This window comes from Mirounga angustirostris, unplaced genomic scaffold, assembly GCF_029215605.1.
Source record: "Mirounga angustirostris isolate CCGP_5_RB_7025 unplaced genomic scaffold, mMirAng1.0.hap1 SCAF_6, whole genome shotgun sequence".
NCBI classification, from domain to species: Eukaryota; Metazoa; Chordata; class Mammalia; order Carnivora; family Phocidae; genus Mirounga; species Mirounga angustirostris.
In genome coordinates, this window is record NW_026991714.1 from 126496273 (window position 1) to 126512841 (window position 16569).

Genomic DNA, 16569 nt, shown 5'->3' on the forward strand with positions numbered 1-16569 from the left:
GAGAGGCACCTATCATGACCCACAGCCAGACACTCCCTTCTTGCTTTAAAAAACCAAAGGCTGCCTATATTGCATCACTTCGGGGGGTTGCTAAGACTGTATGTTTTTCTAATGCTTCACATTAAATAATTTTGCTCAACAGTTGTCAAAGTTCTGTTAAGTACTGTTAAATCAGTGTTGAACAAAAGTGCAATGCATATTAGAGAGAGATGCATTGTCCCTTATGCAGGGACACGGCATATGTGTTACATAGGCTGATACATAACCCACCATTCGTTCCAGAACTGGAAGGAATGCTGCAGAGCAACTGGTCATCCAAATGTCATGATCATCACTTTAGGCAGTAGCTAATCAATACCTCTTCTACAGTGGACAACATTTGTTAGTGCAAGTTAAAGACAAAAAATTCTGGACTGATAAGAAAGCCAGGTGTTTTAATTTCCTTTGATGTTTTAAAAACAACTGACAGAGTTATTGACAAGACTTTTGAAAATATTAAGGGAAATTCATTTAATCTTCTAGGGATATGATGACTTATTTTGAAGGAAGTGTCTGGGACCTCAATCTGTAACTGTCCATTTTCCATTCATTCATGCAGTATTTGGTATATGTCTAAGCTGGGAATAATGCAAACATAAAAATAATTCAGATAATCTCCGTTCACCAAGAGCTCATAGATAGGCACAATACAGTTATATAGCTAAATGCAACCAGTATCTGTTTTTCCAAACTTACTCATCTGTAATAAAAGAAAAATGAAGTAAAACATCTGGAACTTGAACTTGTTCTTTGCCACTTTGTTGGAGGGAACTGTAGAAGCACTAGCATATGGCTTTTGGGGTTGGGTCAGACTGCTCTCTGCTGACTCAATTATTAACTAAGGACAACCTCAGTTTGGGGATCATGAGATGATGGATAGGAACCTGCCCCAGTGACCAGTTTCCTTTCTTTAAAGAATTCTATCTAGAAGAGGTGATAACCATGAGCACACTAATAGGATCAGATTAAATGAGATGGGGGTGGGTAGAAATTTGGAGGGGATGGCAATAAGCTGGTCAAAACTTTCTAAGGTGGCTAGGTTGTAAAGGCCTAGGCCAGTGGTGCCCAATTGCCTGCACACTGAAATGACCTGGGGATCTTAAAATACGTCTATTACTGCTTCCAGACATCATGATTTAATTGGTCTTGGGTGAGGCTTGGGTTTTAAGATTTTCAAAAATGTTAATGTGAAAAAAGTTAGAAGCTACTTCTAACAATAGCATAAGCCCCGGGGTCTGGGATTTTTAAAAAAAAATCAAACTACTTCTGTTTTGCTAAGAACCACTTGAGCATAGTAACTATAGGTCACAACGAAACTCACAGAATATTGGAGTTGAAAGGGAACTGAGATCATCTAATTGAGATTGTAAATGGGCAAACCTTAGGCCATTTATGGCTCTCAGATGTGTTCAGCCTGCGTCATGTTATAAAAAACCTGAAATTAGTTGCCAACCCTTGAGAGCTTTCACATAAAAATCTAGATGTTTTGTTTCTTTAAAAAATCGGATCTGACAACTCTGGAACTATACAGCTGCAACAGGCCAGAGTTCAGCAATGGTTTAACCCCTTAGCTGGGACACCTGCTCTCCACTTTGCCACTGTCTTCACCACAGCCTAGTGGGTGTTTGTTTTGATCCAACTCTTGCCTTCTACAAAACGAAAAACCAGCTTTCTGCATTTCTTTTTTTTTTTTTTTTAATATGGTAGTCACCATACATCATTAGTTTTTGATGTGGTGATCCACGATTCATTGTTTTCGTATAACACCCAGTCTAAGCCAAGCAGAGAAAGTCAATTATCATATGGTTTCACTTATTTGTGGAACATAAGGAATAGCATGGAGGACATTGGGAGAAGGAAGGGAAAAATGAAGGCAGCGGACATCAGAGGGAGAGATGAACCATGAGAGACTATCAACTCTGAGAAACAAAAACTGAGGTTTTCAGAGGGGAAGGGGGTAAGGGGATGGGTTTCTGCATTTCTTTTTACCCATTGCTCCCAGCTCTGCAGCATAAGGAAGCTCCTTCTGCATAAGAGGACTTCAACTTCTGAAGGGCAGGAATCTTGCTCTCTCCAAATGTTCCCCTCCAGCTAAATACCCCTAGTTCCTTCAAGTATTCCCTGTGGGGTATAGGGTTCTGGACTCCTCACCATCCTGGTCCCTTCCTCTGGATACATACTTAGTGGTCAATGTCCTCCTTAAATGTGGTACCAATGACGAAACACAGCACTTGCACTGAGGTATTCTGAGTGTGGCTGTGATACTTCCATTGATGAAATTGGAAACACCACTAATTTTTTACTTATCAGTGTTATCACATTATTGGTGCATGTTGAGCCTGTGGCCAACTGAAATCCCTGTCTTTTTTTATATGAAATGATATGCCAGGTTTCTCCACCTCAAACTTATACAACCTATTTAATTAAAATGAAGATGTTACATTTATAATGTTTAATTTCATCTTGCGGGTGCCACTCTGGAACTGTTTTGAGTTGTGACTGTCATCTATATTATATTAGTGTTGGGTTGTTCCATTCTCAAATCTGATCTTTGTGATGCCTTCATCCAAATCCCCAATTTAAAAAATAAAGTTGAGTAAGACCAAAATTACAACAATTCATTAAACAAAAATTTGTTTACGTATCTGAATAGGTGTCCATGTACTACCTATACTGTCAAGGCGTACTTTAATTATCCATGAGGCTGTTGGGAAACCCTTGCAGGAACGGATTATCTATCTATACCATTCACCTGACCTAGCGACGTAACAGCACAATCAAAAGAAGAACTAGGTTAGTGCTTGATGAGTCAAAGTGGGTTACCAGTGATTTTCTCCTTTTCTAAGTACTCACAAGCCATCTTGCTACATGCAGACAGTAAGCTTGTCGTTATGCCCTTTCCCCATTGTGAAAATCAGGACGCCAGAAGACACTACTTCCTGCTGAAGGCTCTCTGGCTACTTTAGGGTGTGAGCCAGTCCTTCCCTTTGAATCTTCACCTGATGTAAGTGAAGGTGAGATCATAAAGAATTTCTACTTAGGCAGAATTTAGGACTCAGGAGGTCAAGGAAACAAGAGATAATGCATGTAGAATCAAGAGCTTGCCAACATTAAGAAATCTGAGACAGTTTATTAAGAAGCAACAAATGCAGACATTTCTTTCTCTACATTAAACATGATTTTCAATGAGAGAACCAAATGTACAAATATTTAAAAAAGGATTTAGTTAAACATACTTAATGACACTCCTGATCCAGTGACTTTGTCAAAAACAGACAAAGAATTTTAAATAACTTGACCAATTTGGAAACCACTTGGTATGCCAAGGTCATCCTTTTAGAAGACTCCCTAGTTCTTGTGCTCTCTGATGAGCTCTCAAAAGCACTTTCACTCCTAGGAAGCTGATCCTCTGAGAATTATTTTGGGACTCTTCGGAGTTCACTCATGAGCCAAAGGGCAACACTGAGCAGAGCCAGGGAGCCCGACTGGTGAGTGGCAGCCAAAGGAGTTGGAACGTACATCAGCAGAGTGCTAATGCCTAAGCCCACCTGTTACAGAGAAAAGAATGCAGTCAAAAAAGCAGGAACCACAAATTCAGAACTGAAATGACTGGGCATGGATAACCAGATACATAAACCTCCACATTCTCCCATCAAAGCATTAAAAATATGTATTTTAAAATTTTCACAAGTAAATACACTCGCAGCAGAGGAAATTCAAACAAAATAGATAAACCTAAAATTCTCTTTAATTATCCTTCATCCTAGCCCAACTACCCTCCGCAAAGACAGTTTCTATACACTTGTACTTTTGTATCTATGTTTATAGAGAAACATACTTTTGTGCTTTTAAAAATGGGATTGTTCTGTCACTTTTTTTTTCACTTAATATATATCTTGAGATATTATTTTTAACTGCTACACAGTATTACACAGTACATGTGTACCATAGTTGTTTATTCAGGTTGTTTCCATTTTTTTTTTACTATCACAGCAATTGTATCATGAATTACTTTGTACACAGTGTGCCTTAGAATATTTCTAGGGCAGGCACTAAGAAGTCAGTTTGTTGGATCAAAGGATTATATATTTAACATTTTAAAAGCTACTGCCAAACTGCTCTCTGAAAAAAATTATACCCACTCATGCTCTCACCAAGAATATATGAAGGTATCCATTTTCCTAAGCCCATGCCAATACCTGATTATCTTTTAAAAAAATTTCCCCCCCAATCTGACAGGCACAAAATGGCATGCACTGTTTTAATTTGCTCCTCTGATAATGAGTGAGGCTAAAGAGCTTTTCATATTTATTGGCCATTCATTGTTCCTCTTGTGAGAACTTGTGTATACTGATATCCTCATCTTATTTTCTGATTATTCTTCATTAAGATAAAATCTTAAATAAAATTAATAATACATAAAATTTATTAGGATATATAAAGATATAATCAATATTACAAATATTGAAAATATTTTCTCCTAGCCTGTCACCTTTCTTTTTTAACTTCGTTTTGGGGACACCCTCAGACCAAAGAGAAGCGGTTTCTACCTGTGTATATGCCAAAGCTAGCAGAGTCGCTGCGGCCATCTTGGTCCTTCGAGGAAGGGGCATTCTCCGGGAGAGGAAGTAGAGCACTGTCACAGCTGTAACTGAAGCGATTCCCTGCAGGGAGGAAGGCATCTCCTCGAGTGCCAGGAAGAAGTGTTCCACCCTCCTGGTTTCTGCTCATCTGATACCTCTCTCCTCTAGAACCTGTGAGTAACCACGAAGGCTTCTTGTCCCAGACACGGAGAGCTGTCTGTGGCTCCTCTATGATTACCCCTCAGCCTCCTCCAGCTCCTCTGCTTGCCACTTAAATGCTTGTGTCCCCCGGGGCTCTACCTGCGGTTTCTGCACCTACTGCTGGCTCTTCTCACGCGGGTGCACCACCCCCGCCAGGTGCGGCCCTCCCGTTTTAAATCACTCTTTGCATCCTAATGCCTCATTTTACCTCCTCTCTAATCCTGTAGCTCTAAAGCAGGGCTGACCCCAGCACGTGAGGGTTATTATTTTCCTGGGCTGTCAGTAGAGGAGGTAGTGGTGCCGGCAGCTAGTGCTGAGAACAACCTAAAGTCTAATTTCCATTCCCCCCCACTGGCAATAGGATCTCCTCGCCCCACTTCCATGATGTCAAGGAGACTGTTTTTCTATCATTTTCTGCCTCTATTTCACTTTTCCTTTTCAGAGCTGTCCATGAGACAATTTCAACCAGACTTCACTTGTTACAAAATGTGGTTGGTGGAGGGGCCCAAGCCCCCACGAGGTAACTGGCCCAAGCGCCCGTGTTGCCTTTGGGGATCTGAGGCCTCTGGATGGACCAGGCTTGGGTGTACTCCAATCATCTCACACCCAACACACCTCGGTCTGACGACATCCCCCGTCTCCAGCCCAACACTCATTTCAACAGTCCCATATCCGGTGTGTCTTAAGCATGCCACAGAACAAACTTTGGGATCTCCTTCACCTTCATTCCTATAGGCAACCTTCTACTCCTAGGGCCTCTCTGTGACCCACCATTCTCTTCAAGTCCTGCTCCTCCATGCAGCCTAGAGCCCCACCGCTCTCACCTGCATTACTCAGGGGCCCCTCTGCTTCCTGCTGGCCTCCTCGCTGTCTTTCCCTGCTCCACTGCATCATGCCCAGGCTACCAAGCCAATCGTAACATGACCCCGGCGGGTCCTTAATAAACATCAGCTTAAATAAGATGAGAAATACTGACTGGTCATATAAATCATAATTGAGTTATGATGCTCTTAGCTCCCTGGGGTTTTGGGTCAGCTCTGACAATTATGTGTTCAGCACCCACTGTCTGTGCCCCCTCTTCTGTACTCAGCCTCATTTCCACTAAAATGACTCTCCTATGTGTGTGCAGGATTGAGGGAAGTTATCCTTTGCCAGATGGCAAAAGGCACATTTGAACTTCAAGAAGACAGCAGTATCCCGAAAGCCAGAATTTGGCTGGAACGGGTGTGGGTGATTAGGACAAAAACATCTCATCAGAGAACTGGTGCTAAATTTCTTTGAAAAAGCAAAGGAAATCTAGTGCCCACTCTGCTCTACCCTCTCTCGGTGCTGCCATCAGTGCTTCAGATGCCCCAAAGCCTGTGAGAGTCTCTCTGTGCTCAGCAGCCGGTAACCACCAGCCAGACTTACCAGAATCCGGTGATCAAACTGCACCATGGTGGGATTCTCAAAAACATTCCTCAGGATGGGGGAGAAGGTAAAGAGATCCTCTGGGATCCAAGATTCTCCCATCTTTGGGAAAGAGTTGTAAACAAGCCCAGCATCCAGTCCTGCCACAAAAGCCCCTATAGTCCAAGGAAAATGGTATTTATTAAAATGAGGTAGAAAAGAGCTCAAATACTAGTTTTTTTTTTTTAAGATTTTATCCATCCACTTGACAGAGAGATAGAGAGCACACAAGTAGGCAGAGCTGCAGTCAGAGTGAGAGGGAGAAGCAGGCTCCCCGCTGAGCAGGGATCCTGACGCGGGGCTCGATCCCAGGACCCCAAGGATCATGACCTGAGCCGAAAGCAGACGCTCCACGGACTGAGCCACCCAGGCGTCCCTCAAATACTAGTTCTGACATAGAAAAAGTCTATTATCCCAGAGTTAGACAAAAGGAATAGTCAGAGAATAAAAAGATCTACAGGAGGGGTTCTCAAACAGAGAATATACATCATCATCATCACCATGGGAACTAAAAAAAAAAAAAAACCCCACCACAACACAAGTGCATCCTCACCTTCTCCCACCCCAAGATTCTGGCATTTCTCCCATAAAGGAGTGAACTGGAAGCTCTAGAACAAGGCACATTGGATGGAAACATTCCCTTAGTGATTTTGATGCCCTCCTTATCCCACTATGAACTTGATCTATTCTGGAAATGTTCTTCCCCCAGATATCTGCATAATTTACTCCTTCATTTCCTCAGGTCTCCACTCAATGTCACCTTATCAAAGAGATCTCCCCAATGGTCCTGTGTAAGACAGCACTTCCCCAAACCCACCTCTATCCCCTTATCCTGCTTTATTTTTTCCACAGCACTGAACACCATCTGCCGTATGTTTTCATTGTTTATTATCTGTCTTCCCCAAGTGCTCAAAAAAATGTTTGTTGAGTGAACACAGAAGTGAAAAAATTTATAAACTAAATCCTGGATAAACACATAAAGTATCCACGAGTTAATGGATGACTGATCCATTATTTATGAGCAAATACGACTCAGGGATGTTTAGATCACATTCCTTGTTTATATAAATAGCATTTATAAAGTCAAAATTCATGTTCTTCCACCAAAAAGGGGGGGGAGGTGAATCACTGGTTTGATGATTTTCTTTAGAGCAGTGCTACTCAACAAGACTTTCCGTGCTGATGGAAATGTTCTCTGTCTGCCAGCCAACACGATAGCTGCTAGCCACATGTGGCTACTGAGTACTTGAAATGTGGCTAGTGTGACTGAGGAACTAAATTTTAAATCTTATTTAATTTTAATTAAGCTTAAATATTCACATGAGGCTAGTGATTAATGTATTGCATGGTACAGTTCTCGAGTGAGAGAGGTAGGGTAGAGGTGTGATTTAAAGAATGAAAAAGTCCTGTGTCAGTCCCTTTGCCCCAGTGAGCTCATCTTAGACCATCTTTGAGGAAAGGACTTTTCTCTGATTTGCACCTAGCCTTGCTACGTGCCAGGTACTGTTCTAAGCACTTCACATGTATCACTCATACTATTACCATCATCCCCATTTTACAAATGAGGTCACTGAGGCCCAGGAGGTTATACAGCTTGCCCAAGGTCAGAGAGTTCATAGGTGGTAAAGCCAGGATTTGAACCTAGGCAGTCTGGATCCCGATAAATGTTCAATAATTGTGTTCAAACGACTGGAAAGCAGAGTTTTTGGAAGGGAGGAAGGAATAGAAAACAGAGAATGAAGACAGTGGGTATGAGAGAGGCAGATGTGATAGGGAAATATGAAGGTGCAGGAGGAAAGGACAAAGTGTTTGGCAAGAAACCCCCCCCCCCCCCGCCTGAGGGTGGAACAAAACTAAACATGCTAGATGAGAAGAGTCCTACCTGAGAGAGCAGTAAGGAACACAAGGCCTGCTGTTCCGTGAGCACATCGTCTCAACCACAGGAGCTGACGAGTTTCAGGCAACTAAAGAAGAAAAGAAAACCATTCAGATACATTGTACTGCAGGAACTAAGGGAGGCAGCAAAGATCTCCAAGGCCAAACCCAAGTAACAATCAGATCTTTTCTGACCCTCTAAATGGGTTAAGCACTCCCAGCAGATATTCTGGTCTAACATGCATCACATTTTACAACATTTATATATTTACTGTCTGTCTTCCCTGCTTTCCTGTAAGTCTTGTGAAGGCAGGAACTGCCATCTGTCTTGCTTAGTGAAGTAATCCTAGCCCAGTGCTTAGTATGTAAGTACTCAACACATATCTGTTCAATAATGATTTGCATCATTCAAGGGAAAAATGCTTCACCATGGTTGAAAGGATGTGGCTTAAGATATAGGACTAGATTTTCATGTCGTTTGTGATATTTCGTGTTTAGCAAATATAGTCAGAATCAAAACTGTATAAAATCCCTAAAGTAGAGGGGCGCCTGGTTAGCACAGTCGGTTAAGCGTCCAACTCTTGGTTTTGGCTCAGGTAGTAATCTCAGGTCGTGAGATCAAGCCCTGCGTTGGGCTCCATGCTCAGCCCAGAGCCTGCTTGAGGCTCTCTGTCTCCCTCCGCCCTTCCCCACTGTGCATACTCTCTCTCTCTCAAATAAATAAATCTTAAAAAATCACTAAGGTAGGGATTCTTGCATTTAGTGTTTTGGTAAGATAAAAATTTTATTTTTACTATAGCCAACTTCTGATACTAATCAGTGAATCAACAAATATTTAAGAATTTTATAAACAGATTACCATAAAGATACAAAGGAGTTAATCACAGTGCTGCCCTTAAATGGTCTATAATCTAGTATATGAAGAGTGAGGTATCATCACTAAGATATCATAGGACTGTATATCAGTGCTGTCCAACAGAACTTTCTGTGATGATGGAAATGTTCTATTATCTGCACTGGCCAATACGTGGCTAATGAGGCCTGAAATGAGGCCATAGCACCTGAAAACTATATAAAAACTTAATTTTATTTAAACTTTAAGTAAACAGCTTTTTAAAAATACGCTTAATTTTATTTAATTTTAATTAAAATTTAAATAGCCACATGTGACTAGTAGATACTGTGTTGGACAGAATAGCACTACATGTTTGACTATCATCTCAAATCCTTTCTGCAATTGGTGGAATATAAATAAATAAAAAGAGAAAAACCGTTGATAATTAAAAAGTCATCGGCAACCTTTCAGAGCACCATTTCCCGTAGAGAGTGTTTAGGAGTGTGTGGGTATTTGTGCAGGCATGTGGGTGAACGCTTGGGTGTGTATGTACAGAGGTGGATGGGTGGGAGTGCCAGATGACAAGAATTAAAAAGAAAGCGTGGTTATAAGCAAGTACAGTTACAGCTGTAGGCAATTCAGAGAACAAGAATTATTCCGATGTAGACTGTCTACTATACCAATGTTTCGACCCCATCTGGCTTCCCTGTGGGGATGACTGCCAAGTCCACAACTCCTTTCCTTATTGGAATTGAGGCTACTGATTCCAAGTACCTATCGGATAATTCTACTTAAAAGTCCTACTGTCATCTCAAACTTCATTCCATCAACAGGTTACCCAAGTCAACCATGACTTTAATACCTAAAATAATACTCATTTTTAGAAAAACTAGTATTTTCCTTTAATCAGCATAAAGGGAAATACTTTCAGGCAAGATCACTAAGATCACAAGATCAGACTTGTCAGACTTGATGATGGTAGGTCCCCATCTAAAGAACAAACAACTCTCATGGCTCTTGTTTACCATCAAAGGTCCAGCAACAGCTCTCATTCTGGCCTTCCTCACCTCGCCATCCACCATCCCTCTGGGAGTCAGAAAGGGTTGGGATTGCTCTTGCTGCAACCCCTTCCCACCATTCCTGAAATTTGTGTTTTCACTTTTCCCAATAGGCAATGCTGATAGAATATTTGGCTCCTGTACTAATTTTCCTTTGAATGAGTTGCTCCAGCTCAAAAGAATAATGGCACATTTTACTCTGCAGTTCCAAAGCTTTCCAGAGTCTCAAAGTTCAATGTTTCTGTCATCTTCGGTTTTATCTAATTTCTGGTAAACTGGTAGGTGTAACTAAGGGAATGTGTGTGCATTTTGATTTATAATTTCCCATTAGAAACAGAATTTCTGTTCCTTTGACCCTGTCAGCATCCGTGCAGATATACTAACAATACAGACTGACTTTTACCTTGTGCTGAGGGAGCAGCAGTGAGAGTGAAGTCCACATGCTGGCACAATAAAGAACAAGGGCTGATCCCAGGTGGGCAGCGAGGCGGTACTGACTGACCCGAGGGATGTCATGGGAGTCTGGTTTTTCTTCTAATCCACTTTTCACCATATACCATCCCAACAGACCCTGGAACCAAAAACAGAAGAGGCAGATAAAACAAGGCTGGATCTGTCCATTCAACTGTACTATGTGAGAAAGTGAGGTGTCAATTATCAGGAGTACTCCCCACCGGGCCTCTCCTTTCCATACCTTCCCATATCCCCAGTATCCCAGGAGTCATACCCTACCCACATTTTCAAATATAGCACCATAAATGCTTAACTGCTGTTTAGATTAACATTTTATTAAAGTATAAGCCAAATGTAGAAAAGTGCACAGAAGCTTATCAACAGGCAAGCCTTAAAAATACTTGATATAATTTAACATTATGTAAAATGAAATATAAGTGAAATATAAGAATAAAAGAGAGTTTTTTCTATAAAAACTAGATTGTTTTGGAAAAGCTTTGATAAAGATAACTACTTAAAAACAATTATTGTCAAGTTAGTAGGAACAGACAATTATAAAAGTCCTGGGTGGAGGGGAATCATAAAAATCTGTAAGGCTTTGCTGGCAGATGGCTTTGCAAATGGCTAAGTTCCCGCTGCTCTTTAAGGAAAATGAAATGAAATGATAGTTTATGGGGATGCAAGAGATCTAAAGTTAAACTCCAATCAGAGAACTCAAAAAACAGGCCTTAGTTCTTCATTAAAAAAAAATAATAATCAAAGTACAAGTTTAAGCATAAAAGTTCAAGGGATGCATTACTCTGATACCCTGCTTTAATTTTTTTCAATTAACCAAACAACTGTTGAGTTTCACTTCTATGAGATAAGATACAGCCCTTTCAACTCCACCCTCCCAAGTCAGAGTCCAGAGTGCTAACCATTACACCATGGAACCCCGCTTCCACCCTCCCAAGTCAATAGAAGCATGTCAGAGAGGTGGGATTCTCCCACCTCTTCTAATAGATCTCCTCAGGAAATCTTTTGGGGCATGTCTTGCCCCCTTAGTGATTATCCTGGATGTTCTACTTATCTTGATTTCATCTGCACAGGACACTGGAAGACAAAGGAGTATACAGTGTGATTTGCCAGCCCTGCTTTCTTCTTCCCATAATCCTATCTGCCATCTTCAAATTGCTGCCTTCCTGGGAGTCTGTCTTCGGGGTGTTTTTTATTTTTTCATTCCAAAATAAACTCTCACTTTGTTTCACCAACCCTCCCCTAGTTGTTATTAGACTTTTATTAATGTCTCTTTATCTGTTTCTGTTGCCTCTATTTTGTCTCCTCCATCTCCCTCTTCAATTCCTTCTAATGGGTTCTTATTCTTCCTACTTATGAGTCTAATTAACCAATTAGCTTATTCCTGATCAAACTGTGATGTTTCTTTGATGCTCTATGACTCTTTTTGAGGGCCTATAATCATGACCAAATACTCCTATGTACCTTCTCTCATATTCCTTTTCTTGGCTCTCAGTCTCAGCGAACCCCTTAACTGTGGGAGTCTTCAAATTCGCTTCTTTAGCTAGAACACAGGGATCCCATTCCCCATCTAGCACACAAGTCAGAAAAGGGGAGGAGACAAGAACCCAGGAAGAAAGCCATGAGAGGAAAGAACCTCTTGTGACACAAAAATGTATTTACTGAGCGCTTACTAATTCCAGGCACTAAACTAAGTACTTTATATGCATGATCTCTCTCATTTAAGTCACACAACCTAAACAGTAGGCACTCTTATTATCCCTATTTACGGGTAAGGAAAGGGGCCTACAGAAGGTAGACAACTGGCCCTACTAAGTGGCAGGGTTGGGGCAGGCCTATAACACTAAAATTCATCCTCTTTCCCACTCTGTTATATAGACTCAGATTCCTTCTTTACAAACAATCCCAACGAGGAAGCTCCTGGAAGCATCTCTGGTTTCCCAAACTTGAATAAATCTTACCTGGAAGCAGACTAACCCACACAGGGCAAGAACACGTCCTTTCATGCCACGGCTGAGCCAGCCCTTTCTCCAAAAGTAGGCAGCAGGCAGGATGTATGCAAGGCCCACAAGGCGACCCCACATTCGGTGTGAGTACTCCATGTACCAAATGAACTTGAATTCGGCCAGTGTCATATCATGATTCAAGCTGGGTGAAAAGGGAAGTCAAAAAAGAAAGAAGAAACATCTTGATTTTTATTTCCAGACAGAACGCAAGAGCATTCTCAGTTTTGAAACTTGAAATGAAAGGTCTGCCTTCTTCCTCATCAGTGACCTCAGGATCACTCTGGAACTGGAGGTTTAGAGTAGGGAGCTCACTAAACATAACTGAAGCAAATATTGAGCAATAATGGAATCTAGCCATTCTGAAATGTTTAAGCAAAAGATTAAAAGGGTCTAGTGGGAGTTTTACCTGATTTTCTATTATACTTACTTTTTTAAAAAAGATTTTACTTATTTGAGAGAGTGAGCGAGAAAGAGAGAGAGCACGAGTGGGGAGAGGGAGAAGCAGACTGCCCTGCTGAGCAGGGGACCTGACACGGGGCTCAATCCCAGGACCCCAGGATCATGACTTGAGCCGAAGGCATATGCATAACCGACTGAGCCACCCAGGTGCCCCTATACTTACATTTTAAATTCCGGAAATTGCTGATATTTTTGGAATTCTGTCTTCCATTCCTCTTGACTGGTAGGTGGTTTCATCTCCTTTATCAAATGCCAGTCTACCATTGAGAGACCAGACTCTGTCAACCTTAAGATAGGTAAAAAGTGTGTGTGTGTACGTACGTGCACACACACACATGCACACACAATGCTGGATTTCTCGTAAATGGTTTACAGAAACAAATGGATCTGAACTTAACCCCTCTAAAAGTAAACACTTCATTTCAGTGTATCCTTTTTTGACACCTTGCTTTCTTCTTACTGCTTAAAATTTCACCAGAAACAGCTGCCATCAGGTACAAATTTCTTTATTCCTTGTTCTCTCGATCCTTTCATTCAGCTCTTTACTTCTTTCTTTCACTAGCATTCCTTAACAGGTAAAATCAACCCTTAGAGCAAAGAAACATGCCCTCAATGAATAAGTGACATTATTTACAGAGGGAAAAGAGATTTGTTACAGATATAAAACAGTTTAGATTCTTGAGTGAATTTAAAGCTAATAAAACTTAAATTTGTTGCAGTTTCCCATAACAGTCTATATAACATATGGTATTTTAAATAAGAGCACAGGGAATGTGGAGAGAATCTGAGGAACATATATTGTATTAATACCAGAAGGTATTTTCACCAAAAGGAGTGAGGGTTTCTAAAGTGAAAGGCTGATTTTAGGTCAGAGGCAGGAAATGAAGATGAACCTGGAACATCTTAACCAGAAAGCAAAGAATTTAATTACTAGGTTACTAGGATCCTGTCAAAAAGACCCAGGAGGCAATCTGAAGAGGCTCCCATTGACTAAAGATGAAACAATTTGAGCAAATCATCAGTGCAATGGACTGAAACATCAAATACATTTAAACCTATGAGCTTATAATACTTAAAAACCCAAACCCTTTATTGATCACCTTTGGAGGATGCTTGGGAACCAACTTATTATTTTCAAAACTGGTAAATAAAGAGAAAGCTTCAAGTACTTATCCTGCCTTTCTTATACAAACTGTACCTTATGATAACCAAATTGTTGATGAGGGCAAGTTTTTCTTTAGAGTTGAGCTAATAAAATATTACAATTTTGCAAATGTAATGAAATCATGGATCTAGGCAATGATCATCAATGGCTGTTGGCATCTCTAATGGACACCAGATATTTATGAATGTTGTAATCACCTGTGAAGTATTTTATCCCCCGCTCCCAACCTGAATCTTATCAAGCAAAAACTGGTTTACAGGAAATATTGGGGATAATGGGACATGTTCAACACCACGACAAGTATGCAGTTAGCAAAATCCAGACCGGGAAACTCCATAGGACCAATCAGTTACGTTTCTTTAATAGCAAAAAAACTACATGGAATGGGGAGAGCGGGAGAAGAATCTAAATCTATAAAATCTCTTTATAGATTTAAAGGGACCTAAGAGGCATACAAACCAATTGTGATCTATTTATGAAGATTTAATTCAAACAAACTGTACAAAAAACTTTGAGACAAATTTGAAAACTGTTTGCAGAGGGAAAATATATACAGATAATGCACAGCAAACAGGCAAGACCTGAACCAGACTTTATGAAGGGCTCCCAATAATAAAACTCTAAACTGTTCTACAGCAGGCAAGCCCTCAGGCGTGTCCCTCTTTAGGCCTCAGTTTCTACACATATAAAATGAGGGAGCGAGACTAGATGATTCCTAAGGTCTCTTCCCCCTTGGTCATCCTGTGCTCCTACTGATGACCCAAAGAGCTGACTCCCTACAAGCGAATTACTCACCTAGTCACTCCACCAAGAATAACTGCTCCAGCCACTGTTCCACTGCAGACCAGGAGCCATCGGCCCACCACCCGCTCAGCAGCTTTTGCGGGAAGGGACACTGTACCCCTTCCAGACTGCAAAGATACTTCAGAGATGGTGCTGTATTGCCCCGGCCTCAAGGGGCGCCTGATCCCACAGCTGCAACCACACTAAGGATCAACAAGACAGACAAATTACAACTGGAGACTGAGGGAAAGGCCTCAATCCACTGCTCTCACACACAATCCCACTCTGTCTAGAGTGGAGTACCCTGTATGGCCACATCTCCACTGCTTTTGCCCTAGTAAATCATCATCTCCTATCTGGATTACTGCATCCATCCCACAACTGGTTTTCCTGCCTCTAGTTTTGCCTCACTCCAGTCCATCCCCACAACACATGAACCTTCTGGTCTCTGCATACTTCCCCCAGACTTAACTCTACACCCAGACATGGATTATTTTCTTTCTCACTGACTGGGATGCTCCTTCTTCCCTGATCGAGAATATCTACTATAGATCTCAGTTGAGATGTCACCTCCTCTGGGAAATGTCCCTAGATTCTCCTGGGTCTGCAACAGGTCATTCCCACAGCGTACTGTACCTTCCCTATCCCAGCCCTTAACACATGATAATGTACTTCAGGTTCATTTGTCTCCATCTCCCACTAAGCTATGAGTTGCCAGACTGCGGTGTCTGGTCAGTCTGGCTCTTTCTCTCCTGCTGCTTTTGTTTCTAACACAGTTCCCTTACATAACAAGACCTTAATAAAGATTTGACAAACGAATGACAAATGAATTAACTGTGCTTTCCTCCAGGGCAGGAGCCTTTTGGTATTTATCTTTTGCTTCCCAGTTCCCAACACATAATAATCACTCAATAATTACTTGTTGACCGAATGCACGTCCTCTTCTGACTCTGTCCCTGAGTCTAAAGATTCGTGTTCTGTTTCCTAACTTTAAACAAATTAACCCTCAATTTCCTTCTCTGTAGAATGGAGTTATAGTTCCTTACCTGACTACCTGGGGACTTTTTAGCAAAAATCAAATATATAGGTAAAAATTACTGAGCTTTTACTATGTACTAAACCCTTGCTGTATATGAAATTAATTCATCCTCACCACAACTTTATGAAGTAGGTATTGCTATTCCCATTTTACAGATGAAGAAATAAGGCACAGAAAGGTTACTGAACTTGGCTAGTATCATACAGCCAGTAAGTGGCAGGTCCGGATCCTACCTCAGGGGCTCTGGGCACAAAGAAATGTGTTGTGAATTCTAAGGAACTACGGCAATGTTGATGTGGGGTTACCTATTATCTTTCTCCTGGCTCTTTCGACCCCTGTCCGATTCCGCGACCGAGTCCTCTGCGGTGCAGTACCTGTGTTCTAGGCGCGGCCCTAGGAACCAGGAGTCGGAGACACGGACTCCCCATCAAGGTCTTCAGGGGCGGAAAGAGTAATCGCTGCATACTGAAGACAGTGCAAAGAAACCACTTCTACACCCCAGCTCTCTGTGGTCTCCTTTCTCCCCCACCGAACAGAGAAACACTTCCGGGTCATGCAGCGTGAGCCCCCTCCTTCTCAGAAGGCAAGGGCTAGTGGTGACTGCGACTG

The 16569-nt window shown here is 41.5% G+C and overlaps 1 protein-coding gene across 3 annotated transcripts; it reads right to left on the reverse strand.

Annotated features, from left to right (window-relative positions):
• Nucleotides 1-3149: 3149 nt before the first annotated feature.
• LOC123846753 (heme A synthase COX15) lies at nt 3150-16569 on the reverse strand. Of its 3 annotated transcripts, none has more exons than XM_045878594.3 (9): nt 16335-16569; nt 14934-15124; nt 13137-13259; nt 12470-12656; nt 10444-10611; nt 8155-8236; nt 6234-6388; nt 4590-4703; nt 3150-3587 (listed from the first exon to the last, which is right to left on the reverse strand). In XM_045878594.3, exons 1-9 carry the CDS (start codon nt 16422-16424, stop codon nt 3456-3458), a joined length of 1242 nt encoding a protein of 413 aa, XP_045734550.1. In that variant the 5' UTR covers nt 16425-16569; the 3' UTR covers nt 3150-3455. The 3 variants fall into 3 exon arrangements, with proteins under 3 accessions (XP_045734550.1, XP_054364311.1, XP_045734551.1); XM_054508336.2 differs by having other exon boundaries at nt 16266-16405; XM_045878595.3 differs by lacking the exon at nt 3150-3587 and having other exon boundaries at nt 4654-4793.